General features: G+C 40.5%; 1 protein-coding gene across 1 annotated transcript; it reads left to right on the top strand.

Moving 5' to 3' along the window:
- The first annotated feature begins 1,184 nt into the window (after positions 1-1,184).
- On the top strand, positions 1,185-19,482 carry THOC3 (THO complex subunit 3). The gene is made up of 6 exons (XM_040445615.1): positions 1,185-1,526; positions 2,290-2,446; positions 3,871-4,075; positions 11,435-11,596; positions 11,716-11,816; positions 18,891-19,482. Exons 1-6 carry the CDS (start codon positions 1,260-1,262, stop codon positions 19,052-19,054), a joined length of 1,056 nt encoding a protein of 351 aa, XP_040301549.1. The 5' UTR covers positions 1,185-1,259; the 3' UTR covers positions 19,055-19,482.
- Positions 19,483-19,752: the final 270 nt, after the last annotated feature.

Raw genomic sequence — 19,752 nt, 5'->3', positions numbered from 1 at the left:
TTTGTATTTTCTATATTTGTTACCAAGTGCTCATATCACTTTTTTTTATATTATCCTTTTAAAAAAAGGTTTGTTTTTAAACAAATTTCCAGCCACCTGCTTACCTCCAAACCCCTCTCCCAGCCCAAAGTCCTTCTCCAGGGCTTTGGTTGTCGTGGCAACTTACCACTGGTTTCTTCAGCAAGAAACTGCTGGACTTGTGGTTTAAGGTAGGTGTGGTAAGGATGGAAATATATAATCAAAGAGGGGAGTGTGTATCACAGGTAGGCATTTATTGTTTACTCTGTATCTTTTATGTTTTTGCATATGTAATCATGTGCATATATATGGTGTTGCGGGATCATTGAATGCTGATCGTCAAGAAAGAATTCTTGAGATGTTTTACAGTGCAACTTAGTAAGTTTATTTAAATGGCACCGGGACAGGACGTGGGCAGAAAGATCCACGCTTTTGCTATATGCACCAATGGTTATATGCTTACTGTTAAAGGGGACGGGGATGTGCAGGGAGTATTAGATCATAAATGTTTTCTTTGAATTTCTACTCGTAAAACTATTTTTGCAAGACTTCTCCGGTGCTTATCATTTAGCTGGATATTAACTAGTGGTGGGATATACAGGCAATCATGGGACCTTTTAAGAATGTAGCAACCAGTACGTATATGCTCCTTATCAGAACTATGCAGGCTGTATAGATCGGCCTTCTGCACTAAAGTGAACGTATTTCTGCTTCTATCACTCACCAGTAGTACCTTTTAAAAGCGGAGAATTTGCCTATTTAAAGACTTCCCTGGACTCCTTCTCAGTCCCTCCCCTCCTGAACTGTGGACACCCACAAACCCCTAGTTCACCAGCCAGAGTGTGGAGAGTCTTCTGCTCCAAGGGAGGGGACTGAGGGTGGGGATCAACCCTAGAAAAAAATGTCTTTCACTGATGGGGAACTGAGGTTTAGAAAGATTGCATTGGCTTTCTTTTTCAATTAAATAGGGATACAAATATATCTACCTGGCAGTAGGTAAGGGGGAAATAGGCCCTAAAATCCTTAGAATCATTAACTGTGAAAGATACTTAAATCGTAATCGTATTTGAAAAGTAAGGAAGCTCGCGCGCTGCATGCCGGGATTTGTAGTCCCCTCCGGATGGCTCACAGTGCGGCTGTGCAGGGGAGAGCCGCTCTTCCTCGGCGCAGGCGTGCGGCAGCGGCGGCAGGACTGACTGGGCCAAAGCGGCGGTGTGCTCGCGGGCCACCGGGAGCTTGTCATGGCGGTTCCTGCGGCGGCCATGGGGCCCTCGGCGCTGGGCCAGAGTGGTCCTGGCTCAATGGCTCCCTGGTGCTCAGTGACCAGCGGCCCAACACGCTACGTGCTGGGAATGCAGGAGCTGTTTCGCGGCCACAGCAAGACGCGCGAGTTCCCTGCGCATAGCGCCAAGGTGCACTCGGTGGCCTGGAGCTGCGACGGGCGTCGCCTTGCCTCGGGGTCCTTCGACAAGACGGCCAGCGTATTCCTGTTGGAGAAGGACCGGTTGGTGAGCTGTCAGGGACCGGCCCAGCAGGAGAGAGGGGCCGTGGTAAAGGGCGGTGTGGTGTTGAGGGAGAGAATGGGGGTGAAAAGGGGGGTGGAGGCAAGGGGTGTGGGGATGTTGGGAGTGTGCAGTGCACGAGAGAGGAGTGTGGGAGTGATGAGGCTGGTGGTTAGGGGTCAGGAGGGGGTGTGGTGGAGAGGTGGACGGCGGTGGTAAGAGGGAGGTGGGGGTGCGAGGGAGTGTAGTAGTGAGGAGGAGTTCAGATGAGGGGGGTGGGGGGGGAGATGAAGACGGCTGGTGAGGAGGGTGGGTGGGACTGGGGTGAGATGGGGGTGTACGAGAGTGGTAGGAAGGTGTTGTGTAGTGTGAGGAGTGGCTAGGGTGCTGTGGTGCTGGTGAGGTCCCCATGGTGGTGAGGGGGGCCCTTTTGAAAATAATAGGGCTTTCTGTGGGGATGAGCAAGACTGGGAACCTGGGTGGTAGAGTAAGGATGGAAAACCAGAAAGAAGGAGGAAGGACAGGGAGGACAAAAGAGTAAGGCCATTGGTATGGAACCCAAACCTCAGAACAGTTTAGAGTGACTGGGGAGGAAGTGTGGGTGGGTATTGGGAGTAGTTTGGCAGAAAGGGCTTGGAAGGATTGGTGTCTTTTAAATTATCCAGATCTTTGTTGGTCACAAGGTACTTTAGTTTGAATAAGGTTAAAAAAATTACATGTGGAGGCAGGTACTTTTGTGTGTAGTGATGTTTGGATTCTCTTATTTCAGGTTAAAGAAAACAATTATCGGGGACATGGGGATAGTGTGGACCAGCTTTGTTGGCACCCAAGTAATCCTGACCTCTTTGTCACCGCGTCTGGAGACAAAACCATTCGCATCTGGGATGTGAGGACTACGAAATGCATTGCCACTGTGAACACTAAAGGTGACTCTTCAGAGAAAGGGCAATAGGAATGAGCTACTTCTAGTCATTCAACAGGCCTTTCCTGAATTATCTTCTCTATTTGTGGCCTTGTGTTAGGTATGAGACATCCTGGGCTGAATAAGACAATCTCCAGCTCCTAGGACCCGTACCGGGTTTAGTGCAGGGAGAGAGACGTACGTGTAAAAAAAACCCTACGTGATATGACATGGTTCGTCTTAACTGGAGAGGTCTAAAAGATGGACACTCAGAATGGAAATGCTTAAGTCTGCCTGTGGAGACAGGGAGGGTCTCACAGATTTGAGCAAACTCTTAGAATAGCTAATAGGGATTTAGTGGTCAGGGTACAGTGGGTTGGTGGGGGATAGGAGGCAGCTCTAGGAGGGAACTGCATGTACAGATGTGTGGAGAATTTATGAAACTGTTGATAGGCTAGAATGGCTGATCTTGGAATGAATGGTCTTGGTGGTCTGGGACAAAATGAACTGGAAGTCGTGCAGTATGTTTGTAGAATCTGTTCTTCACCAGGTATTGTTCTGTAAACCTTGAGGCCATTTATTATATTTTATTGACTAACATGTCATTGATTACAAGATGCACCAATATTTTATGTGCTAGTAGGAAAGAAGATAAAGCTTCTACGTAACCATGATGCACCAAAAATTTTGAGATGCATCCTGTTGTATTTTAAGGTACATTATAGATAATAAAGTGTGAAAAAAATATGCATCATAGAATTGGTAAAGTTGATGACATTTCTAATCAATGTGTTCACTGTGGGCCACTGGACTTTTTGACAAGACTGGTACCTGGACATGGAATGTTGTCGTGCTTCCTCCAAGTAGACGGCTGGTAATGCATGTGTGATTTAGGTGTAACATGGATGAACATTCAAAACTGGCTGTGTCTATATCTTAATACCTACCAGAAAAAAAGAACTAGCCTGTAGAATTCATTGCTAAATTGAAACTAAATTTATTTAAGAAATTTTTTGAGTCAATTTTAAGAAAAGTCTTGAGTAAAGAAATATAGCTGTTAACATAGGACAAAAATTGTGAAAGTGGCATTCGAATGACTGGAGTTTGGGAAATGAATGTTGGTGTAAGAATAAGAGGCTTTGGAGTTAAATCTGGCTTAGATTTTGGCTCTATTACATCATAGCTTTGACATTTTGGCTCATCTCTCTTATCTTCCATTTCTTCATATGTAAATTGGGAATAATGAAGTGTCCATTAGAGAATTATTGTGAGGACCCAAAGGGGGGAAATTTGTAGATGAATGTGCTGGTCTCAAAATTGTTGAGTAAGTGGTCATTCCCTTCTATTGACTAGGACCTTAGTGAATAGCTCTGGTCTTTGTATGATAAAAATAAACTTCTGGAGGATTATGGGCAAACAATATCTTGCTGATTATATCTGGGTTTCCAGGGGAGAACATTAATATCTGCTGGAGTCCCGATGGACAGACCATTGCTGTGGGCAACAAGGATGATGTGGTGACCTTTATTGATGCCAAGACACACCGTTCCAAAGCGGAGGAGCAGTTCAAGTTTGAAGTCAATGAAATCTCTTGGAATAATGACAATAACATGTTCTTCCTGACAAATGGCAATGGTTGTATCAACATCCTCAGGTGAGAGGGTTCTAGCTTAGGAACTGTCTGATCTTTGTGCTGGGTGCTGTGGTGGATACAGAGATGAATTAGATGTTGAGTCTGTCCTGAAGGAGGTCAAAGGACAAGTGGTAATAAAGAATCCTAACCTCTGTTGAGCACGTTTGAGCGAGGCACCTTATATTTTACTTAAGTCATCACAGAAATTCTAGGGGGTTGATAGTATGCATCTTATTTGACAGATGAGGACCTGGGATTCACAGAGGTTAAATCACTATCCACTAGTGAGCGCTAGAAGTAGATGCATCTTGAATTGTGGATAATTTGTACCCATAAAGTCTTAGCTTATATATCACTTACCCTCCAGGGAAGCCATCTTAATCATCTTCCTACTTCCCCAGGTTAGAAGCTTATTTTTTTTATTAAAAAAAACAAACATTTTTTTTATGTTTATTTTTGAGAGGGAGAGACAGACAGAGCGTGAGCAGGGGAGGGGCAGAGAGACAGGGAGATACAGAATCTGAAGCAGGCTCCAGGCTCTGAGCTGTCAGCACAGAGCCTGACATGGGGCTCGAACTCGTGAACCGCGAGATCATGACCTGAGCTGTAGTCAGATGCTTAACCGACTGAGCCACCCAGGCTCCCCAGAAGCTTATTTTATGTACTTCCTTTTGGAAGCATTTCTCATTCTATGTTATAATTTCATGTTTATTTGTATCTTCCATTAGGCTATAAATTCCATGAGGGTAAGGACCGTGTGTAACTTGTTTACTCTTAAATCCCTAGTGCCTAACTTAATACCTGCTACACAGAGTTAGGATCTCATTAAATATTCTGTAAATGAATGAAATGGTGGAATTGAAATTCAGGCCTGTCGATTCTATTCTTTCTGTTATTCTGGGTGGGTAATGCAAGGCAGTATGAAATAGGTTATGTTAGAAAGTCTAGGAATTTGCTATGGAATCCCAAGGAAAGAAATTTATATGGACTGTGGAGTTGGAGCTTGAAGGAGGCACCTTTTGAGCTTGACCTTGAAAGTTGAGGAGAATTTTAAGAATCAGCAAAAGGGAACCATACAGTGGATGAAACTGGTGTGAACGAGCATGGTCTATTTGGGGAAGAGTTGGTAGGTCAGAGTTGCTGGGAGTGGTGGCAGATAAGGTGTCTGAAGAAAGGGCCTGAAAATGGGAAGATAAAGTTGAAATATAATCTGGGACCAGATTATAAAAGGCTGGAATTCTATGCTTAGCAGCTTGCATTTTATTCTGTAGTTAGTAAGGATTCTATATCTTTTTTATTTTAAAGCCTTTTTATCAGAAAATAAAACACAGATACAGAAAATCACTTAAAACAGTGTATAGCTTAATGAGCCATTATATGCCCAACATCTTTGTAACCCCACCGAAGTCAAGAAATGTAAGTTGTTGGCCATCCCAGAAGTCCAAACATGCTTTATCCTGTTCATATCTCCCCCTCCTCAAAAGGAAACACTATCTTGATTTTTATAGTATTTCTTTATAGTTTTAGCGACCATGTATGCATTTCTAGATACTCTAGTTTTGTGTATTTAAAAAAATTGGATGTCTTTTAAGTATGTTACACTACCAAGTCACTTTGTATCCTTCTTTTACTTCTAATTTAGTCGTTGAAAACCTGCAGATATTCTCCTAGTCTGGATTAGCTGATTTCACATGCTTATTTATTTGTTGGAATATAAGGGATTTCCTCTCATCTGCTATTTGGTTAATTATTACTATTATTTATTATTATTTTTAAAATTAATTTTATTTTTTTAATTTACATCCAAATTAGTTAGCATATAGTGCAACAATAATTTCAGGAGTAGATTTCCTTAATGCCCCTTACCCATTTAGCCTATCCCCCCTCCCACAACCCCTGCAGTAACCCTCTTTTGTTTTGTCCCCCTCCCGGTTTATTATTATTTTTGCTTCCCTTCCCTTGTGTTCATCTGTTCTGTGTCTTAAAGTCCTCATATGAGTGAAGTCATATGATATTTGTCTTTCTCTGACTGACTAATTTTGCTTAGCATAATACCTTCTAGTTCCATCCACATAGTTGCAAATGGCAAGATTTTATTCTTTTTGAGGGGCAAGGAGGTTCATTCAACCATCCATTAAACATCTACCCTGTGGGAGACCTGGGCTGAGTGCCAAGAGTACAGATGTGAAGATCAGCTAGTGCTTTGCCCAGGAACCCACAGTCTGGTATGGAGATGGTGACAATTCAGTGTGACAGTGGTTTTGTAGAAGAGTAACTCAGATTGCGTCTCACCCCTGCTGAAAACACTACAGAGGCTTCCCTTTGAATTTTCCCCAGATCCAATCTTTTTAGGCTGTGTTCCTTTCTGTGTCTAGGTCTTAAATTACCTCTTCTTCTTTTTTTTTTTTCCCCCAGCAATGGCTGTGTAAATTCTTTAATTTAATTTAATTTAATTTAATTTAATTTAATTTAATTTAGTTATTTTAATTTTTTAAATTTACAAACAAGTTAGTTAGCATATAGTGCAACAGTGATTTCAGGGGTAGATTCCTTAATGCCCCTTACCCATTTAGCCCATCCCCCCTCCCATAACCCCTCCAGTATCCCTCTTGTTTGTTCTCCATATTTATGAGTTTCTTATGTTTTGTTCCCCTCCCTGTATTTATATTATTTTTGCTTCCCTTATGTTCATCTGTTCTGTGTCTGAAAGTCCTCATATGAGTGAAGTCATAGGATATTTGTCTTTCTCTAATTTCGCTTAGCATAATACCCTCTAGTTCCATCCATATAGTTGCAAATGGCAAGATTTCATTCTTTTGATTGCCAAGTAATACTCCGTTGTATATATATACCACATCTTCTTTATCCATTCATCCATCGATGGACATTTGGGCTCTTTCCATACTTTGGCTATTGTTGATAGTGCTTCTATAAACATTGGGGTACACGTGTCCCTTCAACACAGCATACCTGTATCCCTTGGATAAATACCTAGTAGTGCAATTGCTGGGTTGTAGGGTAGTTCTATTTTTAATGTTTTGAGGAACCTCCATATTGTTTTCCAGAGTGGCTGCACCAGCTTGCATTCCCACCAGCAGTGCCAAAGAGATCCTCTCTCTCCGCATCCTCGCCTACATCTGTTGTTGCCTGAGTTGTTAATGTTAGCCATTCTGACAGGTGTGAGGTGGTATCTCATGTGGATTTGATTTGTATTTCCCTGATGAGGAGTGATGTTGAGCATCTTTTCATGTGTTGGTTGGCCATCTGGATGTCTTCTTTAGAGAAGTGTCTATTCATATTTTTTGCCCATTTCTTCACTGGATTGTTTTTTGGGTGTTGAGGTTGATAAGTTCTTTATTGATTTTGGATACTGGCAAATAATTTCTCCCATTCTGTCGCTTGCCTTATAGTTTTGCTGATTGTTTCCTTTGCTGTGCAGAAGCTATTTTGGTGAGGTCCCAATAGTTCATTTTTGTTTTTGTTTCCCTTGCCTCCAGAGATGTGTTGAGTAAGAAGTTGCCCTGGCCAAGATCAAAGAAGTTTTTGCCTGCTTTCTCCTTGAGGATTTTGATGGCTTCCTGTCTTACATTTAGGTGTTTCATCCATTTTCAGTTTATGTTTGTGTATGGTGTAAGAAAGTGGTCCAGGTTCATTCTTCTGCATGTCGCTGTCCAGTTTTCCCAGCACCACTTGCTGAAGAGACTGTCCTTATTCCATTGGATATTCTTTCCTGCTTTGTCAAAGATTCGTTGGCCATACGTTTGTGGGTCCATTTCTGGGTTCTCTGTTCTGTTCCACTGATCAGAGTGTCTGTTCTTGTGCCAGTACCATACTGTCTTGATGATTACAGCTTTGTAGTATAGCTTGAAGTCCGGGATTGTGATGCCTCCTTCTTTGGTTTTCTTTTTCAAGAAGAAAAGCTTTGGCGATTTGGGGTCTTTACTGGTTCCATACAAATTTTAGGATTATTTGTTCTGGCTCTGTGAAGAATGCTGGTGTTATTTATTTTTATTTTTTTAATTTTTTTTTTCAACGTTTATTTATTTTTGGGACAGAGAGAGACAGAGCATGAATGGGGGAGGGGCAGAGAGAGAGGGAGACACAGAATCGGAAACAGGCTCCAGGCTCTGAGCCATCAGCCCAGAGCCCGACGCGGGGCTCGAACTCCCGGACCGCGAGATCGTGACCTGGCTGAAGTCGGACGCTTAACCGACTGCGCCACCCAGGCGCCCCGAATGCTGGTGTTATTTTGATAGGGATTGCATTGAATATGTAGATTGCTTTGGGTAGTATCGACATTTTAACAATATTTGTTCTTCCTATCCAGGAGCATAGAATCTTTTTCCTTTTTTGTGTGTGTCATCCTCAATTTTTTTTCATAAGTTTTCTCTAGTTTTCCGTGTCTAGATTTTTCACCTCTTTGGTTAGATTTATTCCTAGGTATTTTATGGTTTTGATGCACTTGTAAATGGGATCGATTCCTTGGTTTCTCTTTCTGCTGCTTCATTGTTGGTGTATAGGAATGCAACTGATTTCTGTGTGTCGATTTTATATCCTGCAACTTTGCTGAATTCATGAATCCGTTCTAGCAGTTTTTTGGTGGAATCTGTAGGGTTCTCCGTATAGAGTATCATGTTAATCTGCGAAGAGTGAAAGTTTGACCTCCTCCTGGCTGATTTGGATGCCTTTTATTTCTTTGTGTTGTCTGATTGCAGAGGTTAAGACTTCCAATACTATGTTGAATAACAGTGGCGAGAGTGAACACCCCTGTCTTGTTCCTGACCTTAGGGCGAAAGCTCTCAGTTTTCCCCATTGAGGATGATATTAGTGCTGGGTCTTTCATATTTGGCTTTTATGATATCAAGGTATGATCCTTCTATCCCTACTTTCTTGAGGGTTTTTATCAAGAAAGGATGCTGTATTTTGTGAAATATTTTCTCTGCATCTATTGAGAGGATCATATGGTTCTTGTCCTTTCTTTTATTGATGTAATGAATCACGTTAATTGTTTTGCAGCTATTGAACCAGCCCTGCATCCCAGGTATAAATCCCACTTGGTCATGGTGAATAACTTTTTTAATGTATTCTTGGATCCAGTTGGCTAATATCTTGTTGAGGATTTTTACATCCATGTTCATCAGGGAAATTAGTCTATAGTTCTCCTTTTTAGTGGGGTCTCTGTCTAGTTTTGGAATTTAATTTTTTTTTTTAATGTTCATTTATTTTTGAAAGAGACAGTACAAGTGGGGGAGGGGTAGAGGGAGAGGGAGACACAGAATCTAAAGCAGGCTCCAGGCTCCAAGCTGTCTGCACAGAGCCCCACTCAGGACTTGAACTCACAAAACGTGAAAACATGACTTGAGCCAAAGTTGGATGCTTAACTGACTGAGCCACCCAGGCGCCCCTACTATTTGGTTACTTAAGAATATTGTTTACTTTGGGGCACCTGGGTGGCTCAGTTGGTTAACTGTCCCACTCTTGGTTTGGGCTCAGGTCATGATCTCATGGTTGTGAGATGGAGCCCCACGTCAGGCTCTGTGCTGGGTGGGGAGCCTGCTTGGGTTTCTGTCTCCCTCTCTCTTTGCCCCTCTTCCGCTTGTGCTTGCTTGTGCATGCACATTCTGTCTCTCTCTTTCAAAATAATAAATAAAAATAAACTTAAAAAAAAGAATATAGTTTACTTAGAAAAGACAGGATAAATGCTTCTTGTCATCAGATAATGAATTAGTTCTCTATCACTTACAAAGGTAATCAGCTAGTTTTAAGACTCATTATAAACTCATATATTTAAGCATGGTAGATGTGTTTCAATCTATTGGAATAATTATCCTTATGGAAGCTCAAATTATCCCATCTTTAGCCAATGGGAGCCTCTTCAAGTTGATTCCTGAGTCATTTTTTTGACAGTGTTAGTAGTCTTCAGTTTCTTGCTCTCTGGTATGATGAGTATTCCAAGTTCATCTTGTATGCTTCCTGCCTCAGACCTTTAATCAGAAAATTCTCTAAGAATCAATCCCTGGATTCTTTTTCTGAGAAATAATATTGGAGCTACCGATGTCCATATTGATACGTTGATTATTATTTCTAGACCTTTCCAGTGGATAGAGCAAGGAAGCATATGTGTATGTATGTATTTGTTTTTTTATTAAATTTTTTTAATGTTTATTTTTGAGAGAGAGAGAGAGAGACAAAGTGAGAGCTGGGGAGGGGCAGAGAGAGAGGAGACACAGAATCTGAAGCAGGCTCGAGGCTCCGGGCTGTCAGCACAGAGTCCCAACACGGGGCCCGAACTCACGAACTGTGAGATCATGACCTGAGCTGAAGTCAGAAGCCCCAGACTGAGCCACCCAGGTGCCTCTGTGTGTATTTTTAAAGATAAAATATCTTGTGCATTCATACTGATAAGTTCCAGTTAAAATTCAGGACTAGAGGAATTTTACTAAATATCTTCTATATTATAAGTAACTCTTTCCTTCAAACTGAGTATTCAGGTTCTCAAGGACACGGGATTACAGAATTAAAATATCCCACAGTTACTTATTACCTTTATCCATGTTATATGTGGAGATATCTCAGAATAACAGTATTACCACTACCACCACCAATACATACACAAGAAGCTATATATGTAATGCTCACTGACAGTCCTATGCTGATGAATTTCTAGTCATTTGATTGTTAAAGCTCATTCTTTAGCTTCCTCAGGAACAGGGTTCATGGGAACAGTTTTCCCTGAGTTCATACTTATTATAATTTATAGACTTAATAAAAGTTACAACTACTTTATTATATTATATATTATACTTTATTATATTATGCTTAGTATTTGAGCTTTTTATAATTGATAGTCACTTTTGCTAGACATAAAAATCCTCGCGGCCTGGAGCCTGCTTCAGATTCTGTGTCTCCCTCTCTCTCTGCCCCTCTGCCACTCATGCTCTGTCTCTCTCTCTCTGTCAAAAATAAATAAACATTAAAAAAAAATTAAAAAATCCTTGGGGCACTTGGGTGGCTCAGTCAGTTAAGTGTCTGACTCTTCATCTCAGCTCAGGTCTTGATCTCAGGGTCGTAAGTTCAAGCTCCACATTGGGCCCCATGCTAGGCCTGAAGCCTACTAAAAAAAAATCCTTGATTCATATTTTCTTCCCTGTATAGCTTAAATACGTTAGTCCATTTTCTTTTGGCAGAAAGTCTTATTGTCAGAAAGGTCTGATGATAATATAATTTTATTTTTTTAAAGTTTATAAAAGTTTGTTTGAATTATAGTCTGATATTTGTTATGTTGTCTTACTTTGGTTTTCTTCTTCAGCGTCTCCTGTTCTTGTCTCAGTACCATAGTCCTCTTCCCATAGTTTGATTGCCATCTTTCTTGTTTCTCAGCTACCCAGAGCTGAAGCCTGTGCAGTCCATCAATGCCCATCCTTCCAACTGCATCTGCATCAAATTTGACCCCATGGGGAAGTACTTTGCCACAGGAAGTGCAGATGCTTTGGTCAGCCTTTGGGATGTGGATGAGTTAGTGTGTGTTCGGTGCTTTTCCAGGTAAGCAGCCCTGCCAGTACTTTCCTTGCTGGATAAGTTAATTTTACTTCATTTTGGGTGAAATTGTGCCCTCCTCTTATTGGGTTATTCTAATGTCTCCTCTGTCTTCTCTGTTATAGGCTGGATTGGCCTGTGAGGACCCTCAGTTTTAGCCATGATGGAAAAATGCTGGCATCAGCTTCAGAAGATCATTTTATTGACATTGCTGAAGTAGAGACAGGTAACTGAAACCCTCACTACCTTAATGATCTTCTCTGTCATCTGTGGCCATCAGGACTTCTGTCTTGTATTTTCATCTTCACATTACTACTTCACCAGTATTAGCATAAATGAATTTGTCTGCTTAAGACAGGTATGTTTATTATGACTGCTATAGTCGGGTCATGAGGGAGCAGAGAGTTAAAAGAAAGGTCTGAAAGAAAGTGATTTAGGAAAATATTTTGCATTTTATTAACTTTTAATTCTTCTATTATAATGAAAATTTTAAAATACAGAAAATAGGAGAAAGAAAAAAGTATGACCTGTGGTCCCACCATCTAAATACAATCTCTTTAAGTGTTGTCGTGTATATTTTTTTCTATATTTTGCTTGTGTGTAACTTAAAAAATACATATTTTTTAATAGTTTTAGGAATTATCAAATACATGTGATTTGCTTTAAAAACAACCAACAGAATTTGAAAATAGAAAAATGGGAGAAGAGTATCCATTTTACAGAAGAATTTCCTCAAATTTACTTATTTTTAATTGAAATTTTTTTTCGTTATTTAGGGATAGTTGACATATAATGTTATATTAATTTCATATAAGACAGTGATTTGACAGTTATATGCATTATACTGCAGTATAATGTAGTAAATTGACTACAGTCATTGACTGCAGTAAATGTAGTCAACATACAACATTATTACAATGTTGACTGTGTTCCCCTTGCTGTACTTTACATCTTCATGACTTACTTTTTTTGTTCCTGGAAGTTTGTGCCTCTTAATCACTTCACCTATTTCACCCATTACCCTAACCCATTCCCCTCTGGCAACCACCAGTTTATTTTCTGTATTTATGAGTCTGTTTTCTATTGTTTGTTTATTTACTTGTTTCTTTTTCTTTTCTTTTTTTTTTAGATTTCATGTATAAGTTAAATCATATGGTATTTGTCTGTCTCTGTCTGACTTATTTCACTTAGCTTAATACCCCGTAGGTCCACCCATGTTCTTGCAAATGGCAAGATCTCATTCTTTTTTCATGACTGATTAATATTCCACTGTGTGTGTATATATATATATATATATACCACATCTTCTTCATCCATTCATCTATCCATGGACACTTGGGCTGTTTCCATATCTTCACTGTTGTAAGTAATGCTGCAATAAATGTAGGGGTGCATGTATCCTTTCCAGTTGGTGTTTTTGTTTTCTTTGGGTAAATATCCAGTAGTGGAATTAGTGGATCATATGGTATTTCTGTTTTTAATTTCTTGAGGAACCTCCATACTGCAAAGTTTTTGCTGAAAGATCAGCTAATAAGACTTATGGGTTTTCCCTTGTATGTGACTGTTTGCTTTTCTTTTGCTGCTTTTAAGATTCTCCCTTTATCTTTAATTTTTGCCATTTTAATCATTATGTCTTGGTGTGAACCTTTTTGGGTTCATCTTGTTTGGAGCTCTCTTTGCTTCCTGGATTTGGATATCTGTTTCCATCCCCAGATTCAGGAAGTTTTCAGGTATTATTTTTCCCCCTTTCTTCTCTCTTCTCTTTCTGAAATCCTTATAATGGGAATGTTAATTATGCTTGATAATTTTGCAGAGGTCCCTTCACCTATTCTCACTTTTATTATTCTTTTGTCTTTTTGCTGTTAGTTTTGATTGTTTTCTGTTACCTTGTCTTTAAGATCTCTGGTCTGTTCTTCTGCATCCCCTAATCTGTTCTTGATTTTCTCTAGTGTATTTTTCATTTCAGTTACCGTATTCTTCATCTCTGACTGGTTCTTTTTTACATTTTCTGTCTCTTTGTTGAAATTCTCACTGAGTTCATCCACTCTTTTCTCAAGTCCAATTGAGTATCTTTATGACTATTACTCTGAACTCTTCATCACGCATATTGCTCATCTCTGTTTTGTTTAGTCCTTTCTCTGTGTTTTGTCTTATTTTTTCACTTGGGACATATCCCTTGTCTCCTCATTTTATCTAACTGTCCGTGTTTGTTTCTGTGTGTTAGGTAGGTCAGCTACATCCCCTGACCTTGAAAGTAGTGGCTTTATGTAGAAGAGGTCCTGTGGTGCCCTGTAGTGCTATCCACCCTGGTCACTGGAACCAGGTGCACCAGGGGTGCCCCCGTATGGGCTGTGTGCACCCTCCTGTTGTGGCTGAGCTGTGATTGCTATGGGCATGCTGATGGATGGGGTTGGCCTTCAGCCCAGCTGGCTGCAGTAACCCGCTTTGCCTGCTGCATGCGCACTGGGCAGGGTTTGCTGCCCATGCTGTTGAGAGGCCTGGCTGCAGCTGCCATGGGCTCAGTTGTGGGGGGCGTTGGCAGTCAGCCTAGCTGCCTGTAATTAGCCTCTGTGAACAGCTGCAGGTACATGGAAGGGCAGGGCTAATTCTTTGTGCAGCCAGCTAAGAGGCCTGGCTGTAGGAACTGTGGGCAAGCTGCTGTGTAGGGTATCTCCCCTGTCCTCTAGGGGAGGTGTCACTTTGGAGGCGTCCCATCTGGGGCTGCCTGCTGGGTGTGGCAGGGCAGGAGCTGTTTTGGAGGGGTGCCTGCGGAGGCCAGTGGGTTGGGTAGGGTGGGTGGTAGGAGAATGCTGGGGCGGAGCATGTGTTGCTAGTGAGGAAGATGGAGAGAGTTAGAACTGGTTTCTGCAAGCGTCCAGCTAGAGCTAGGCTCAGGGAAGCCAAGAAAAATGGCACCTGCCAGCACTTTTTATTCCTGGAGAAATCTCCTGCAGATCTCTGCCCTTCTGGCACACATCCTAAAATTAGTCGATAAATATCCTTCATGTATACCCTAGGTGCTTTTCAAGTCGCTGCTTCTGTGCTGTCTCCGACTGAGAAACTTAGTGTGGTGACTCTTCTGCCCTCTAGTTCTCCTGTAGTTAAGCCCCGCTGATTTCTAAAGCTCCCAAAGTTAAGCCTTGCTGATCTTCAAAGCCAGACATTATGGGAACTCGTCTTCTCAGTGTAGGTCCTTAGGGCTAGGCTTGCCCTGTTTGGGATCTGATTCCCTCACTCCATGCTTGTGATGTCCCTCCCGTTTGTCGTTATTTGCACCAGGGGTTTGGTTCCTGACTCACGTCTCTACCTCTTCTACGCTTTCAGTGTGGCCTTCTCTCTATATTCAGCTGTGGAAGATCTCTTCTGCTGGTCTTCAGGTCATTTTCAGTTAGTTATGGTAGACATACTTGTTGTCTCAGTGTGTCTCTGAGAGGAGGTGAGCTCAGGATCCTCCTACTCTGTCATCTTCTGTCATTACCCTCAGATTTATTTTGTAACGTAGCTCTATTGTTTTTGGAAATACATGATACTTTAGTAAAAGAATTGAAACTGTGTAGAAAACATCAAACAATAAAATAAAAAAGTTGAGATTCCACAATTTAACAATGCTTCTGTTGATGACACTGTGTTGAGTATTGTCCAGCCATTCAGACATGCAGCTCCTTTGTCACCCTTGTTAATGTGATGCATGGATACTCTCCTGCTCCAGGATGTGGCTGCCCCACTTGAGGATGTTATAGCTTCTTACATGGCCGTGGCTGTTGAGCTCTACTGCCGCTTTTTTTTTTTTAATGTTTATTTATTTTTGAGAGAGAGACAGAGTGTGAGCGGGGGAGGGACAGAGAGAGAGGGAGACACAGAATCCAAAGCAGGCTCCAGGCTCTGAGCTGTCAGTGCAGAGCCCCATGCGGGGCTCGAACTCATGAACTGCGAGATCATGACCTGAGCCGAAGTTCGATGCTTAACTGACTGAGCCACCCAGGTGCCCCTCTACTGCCACTTTTCATGCAGTTTAGAATTCCATTGAATTATATCAGTATATACTTAAACTGCCAGTATATATATATATATGCCTGTAGATACTTTAGTTGCCCATCTATTTGGTGGTTTCTCATCTGCACCATTATAAATAATGCTGTGAGAAATATCCTTATGCACTTCATTTTACTAATGCGGTCATCCTTTTGGGTAAACTATTGAAGTGAATGTTTGACTGAGTCCAAAGTGCTCACATTTTGTAAAGGACTAAACCACTTACTGGAAGGTTATTGTAGTGTTTGCTATTAAAACAGTGCAAGCGTGTGCTATTTTTCCCATGCCATCTTTGTGCAAGTTTAATTGTCTGCCTCACCTAATACATATAAAATGTGATTTAGTTCACATACAATCTTCAGAACTATATCAAATATGGCTGTATTAATTTTTGTAAATAGTTCAAATACTTTTAACAATTTTTTTTTAAATTTTCTTTATAACTGAGGCTAAAAACTAAAAGTCAAATGATTATCAAAGGGAAGCACAATTATATTTACAGCGTTGTTTTATGCACAAATGGGAAATAGTCCAAATTTTCATTATGATGAGCTAATTAAATAAATTGTGATGCATCCGTATTACAGTGTGCCAAGAGAAAAAACATAGCTCTGTATGTGCCGAAATGGAAGATTGGCAAGGCGTTTTACTGAATGAGCAAAACAAGTAGCCAATCAGTGCATGTGACGTGTTCCCATTTAGGTGAAGAAGCTAAAGCTAAGTTGGTAGAAAGACTTTTGAAAGAATTTATTTCAGGGACACCCGAATGGCTCAGTTGGTTAAGCGTCTGACTTCGGCTCAGGTCATGATCTCATGGTCCATGAGTTTGAGCCCTGCATCGGACTCTTTGGCATCAGCTGACAGCTTAGAGCCTGGAGCGTGCTTTGGATTCTGTGTCTCCCTCTTTCTCTGCCCCTCCCCTGCTCATGCTCTCTCTTTCTATCTCTCAAAACTGAATAAACGTTTAAAAAATATATATTAAAAAAAAAAGAAAGAATTTATTTCAGACTTAGAAGATTGGGAGAAGACTGCAGTAGGGAAAAAGGATAAATTAAAAAAAAATTTTTTTATGTTTATTTATTTTTGAGAGAGAGGGAGAGACAGAGCGTGAGCAGGGGAAGGGCAGAGAGAGGGAGACACAGAATCCGAAGCAGGCTCCAGGCTCTGAGCTTTCAGCACCGAGCCCGATGTGGGGCTCGAACTCACAAACTGTGAGATAATGACCTGAACCAAAGTCAGACACTCAGCCGACTGAGCCACCCAGGTGTCCCCCAAAAAGATAAATTTTAATTTAAATTATAATGTAATTATTAGTATGAAATCAGTTAAATAAAATGAGAAGTTCTGTTCTTCAGTCACCCTAGGCTCATTTTAAGGACTTTAGTAGCCACATGTAAGTGGTTTCTATATGGATGGCACAGAAGTAGAATGTCTCCACCATAGAAGTTTCTGTTGCCCAGTGCTGCTCTGTACCCTTGTACTGTTTGAATTTTATGCAGTAAGCATGTCTTTGTATATTAGTTTGTAAAATAAGAGTAATACATGTTCATTGTAGAATATTTAGAAAATGCTAACAAATATAAAGAAGAAACTAACAGTCACATATAGGCCTATAATTTGGAGATAGCTGTTCCTAACATTTTGGTATATTTCCTTCTAATCTTTTCATATATAGATATCTATATTGCTATATAGATATTTTATATATAGACATCTATGTGTGTGTGTGTGTGTGTGTGTATACACTATATTTGGAATCATGTTTAGTAAGATTTTATATCTTACATATTTTTATGTTTAAATGTAAAACAAAGTAAGAATTTTATTTCTGATAGCATACGTTTTAAAAGTCCACTTATTTTCAACTTTTAGACACATCATACGTATTACACCAAGTCTTTTGGAACTTTGGTGGTCTGGAGTGGTAATGTCAGTCCCACCCAGCACCTTCTTTATCATTCAGAGATTAAGCTTTCCAGTAAAACTGTCAAGATGTTTATTTAGGAAACATTTTAGAAGTCCTCTTCATATCTACCCTGGTTTTCTTGAACTGCATAAATTTCTTTATCTTAACCAATCCCAAGTGAATTTGACAAATGACTTCGAGTTAAAGGCCTAAAGAGAAGTAAAAGGGGAGTAGCAGCCTCTGAAACTATTCTTGGTATTTGTGTAATACAGAAATTTGCTCAGACGTATAGCTGGACTGCCAGATCCTAGCATCATGAAGAGTGGTTAATTGTCCCTGAAATAAGATTACTTAAAAAAAAGAATCTCTCTTACTCTCCCTATACACATATGTATTTGCATATGTATATAAATATATATATATGTATATATTTAAAGAGCTTTATAGAAATATAATTTATCATATAGTTGACCAATTTCAGGTATATAATTTAATGCATTCTGCATCTTTAAAATTTTTTTTTTTCAACGTTTATTTATTTTTGGGACAGAGAGAGACAGAGCATGAACGGGCGAGGGGCAGAGAGAGAGGGAGACACAGAATCGGAAACAGGTTCCAGGCTCTGAGCCATCAGCCCAGAGCCCGACGCGGGGCTCGAACTCACGGACCGTGAGATCGTGACCTGGTTGAAGTCGGACGCTTAACCGACTGCGCCACCCAGGCGCCCCAACATTCTGCATCTTTAACACCACATCGCTAATGCTTTACTACATTAATCTTAACCCTAAGGTTGAAGAAAAGTAAAGCAGGGCTAAAGGGATAACGGCTTTAGAAAAATCCTGTTTAATTTCAATAAGTAGGAAAAATAACGTTTTTGGAAAAAGAAATCTATCCATTTGCAAGACATTGTGATTTAGCAGAAAGATCTGTAGCTTTGAAAACAGACTTCATGTGCTGACTGCTGCTTCCTTGAGGTATGACTTAACTGTTAAGTCACTTGTTCCTTTATAAAATGGGGTTTAAAACGTTACCTATCTTGCTGGGATGTCATTGTGCTTTATTAAAATAAAATAGAATTCATCTGATTCCTAAGGGGTGCTCAACAAATGGTAGCTGCTACTACTGTTTTCCTAGGGAGACAGAGTACGTTCAGAGCACAGCCTCTGCATTCAGATCTTGCTCTGCCACCTACTGACTTGTGCCCTCTTTGTGCCTCAGTGTTCTCTGTAAAATGGGGTGATGACTGTATCTATCCTATAGGGTTAATAAGGGGATTAAGTGAGTTAATGTAGGCAAGTACTTCATGAATGTGGTTTCTTATTATTAACATATTTATTGGTTTCTCTATATTGATTTTTATAGGAGACAAGCTATGGGAGGTGCAGTGTGAGTCCCCGACCTTCACCGTGGCTTGGCACCCCAAAAGGCCTCTGCTGGCATTTGCCTGTGATGACAAAGATGGCAAATATGACAGCAGTCGGGAAGCAGGAACTGTGAAGCTGTTTGGGCTTCCTAATGACTCCTGATAGGGGGACCTGATGTAGGGAGAGGAGGCACTGGCAGAGGCCTTCCTTTGTGTGTTAGTTTGGTCTGTTCTCTTGGAGTTGGTGGGCACCTCAAGTATTTGTAAATTGGTATAAATTATATACGTCTTTGTCAGTCTGCCTATTCCAGTTCCCTTCTTGTATTATGAGCTCTTCCCATTCTTTCCGCCCTGCAGGAGGGCTCTGCATGATAACACCAGCATATCTTGTCCTCTGGGGACCTCCTGTCTTCCCTGCTTTTAGATGTATGGTAGACTTTGTTGTGTTTGCTTCTGTGTGGACAATACCTACTTTGGGGGAGTGAGTGAGGGAGGGTGAGATGGGGATGGAGATTTTTTATAATAAAGAAATGTACATACTTTTGAGAATTGAGCATTTAATAAAACTGAATTTAATTATGGGACTTCTAAGACTTGAAAAGTTATGGTATTTTTGCTTTTTTTTTTTATATTATTACAGGGAGATGTAGTTTTGCATTTAAAAAAAAAAAAATCTCAGATTGAATTTACAGGTTGTATTTCTATCATTTTATGTCCTAACCAAGAACTCTGGAAATGCAGGGACCTAGCATGATGTGTATGGCAATAGCAATCCTTAGAGTCTTCAGTTTATGTGTATGTATAACTGGTCTAAATGTACAAGGATTTGTAGACAATAAATTTATGATAAACATTGAGAAA

The sequence above is a fragment of the Herpailurus yagouaroundi genome, unplaced genomic scaffold, assembly GCF_014898765.1.
Source record: "Herpailurus yagouaroundi ecotype Mexico unplaced genomic scaffold, PumYag 29, whole genome shotgun sequence".
Lineage (NCBI taxonomy): Eukaryota > Metazoa > Chordata > Mammalia > Carnivora > Felidae > Herpailurus > Herpailurus yagouaroundi.
This window is presented reverse-complemented; position numbering and strand designations above follow the sequence as displayed.

Excerpts from the sequence above, each read along its gene's own strand:
- THOC3 (XM_040445615.1), top strand. The coding sequence starts at position 1,260 with ATGGCGGTTCCTGCGGCGGCCATGGGGCCCTCGGCGCTGGGCCAGAGT. Across the intron at positions 2,447-3,870 it reads TGCCACTGTGAACACTAAAG|GGGAGAACATTAATATCTGC; the intron begins GTGACTCTTCAG and ends CTGGGTTTCCAG. Across the intron at positions 4,076-11,434 it reads GGTTGTATCAACATCCTCAG|CTACCCAGAGCTGAAGCCTG; the intron begins GTGAGAGGGTTC and ends CTTGTTTCTCAG.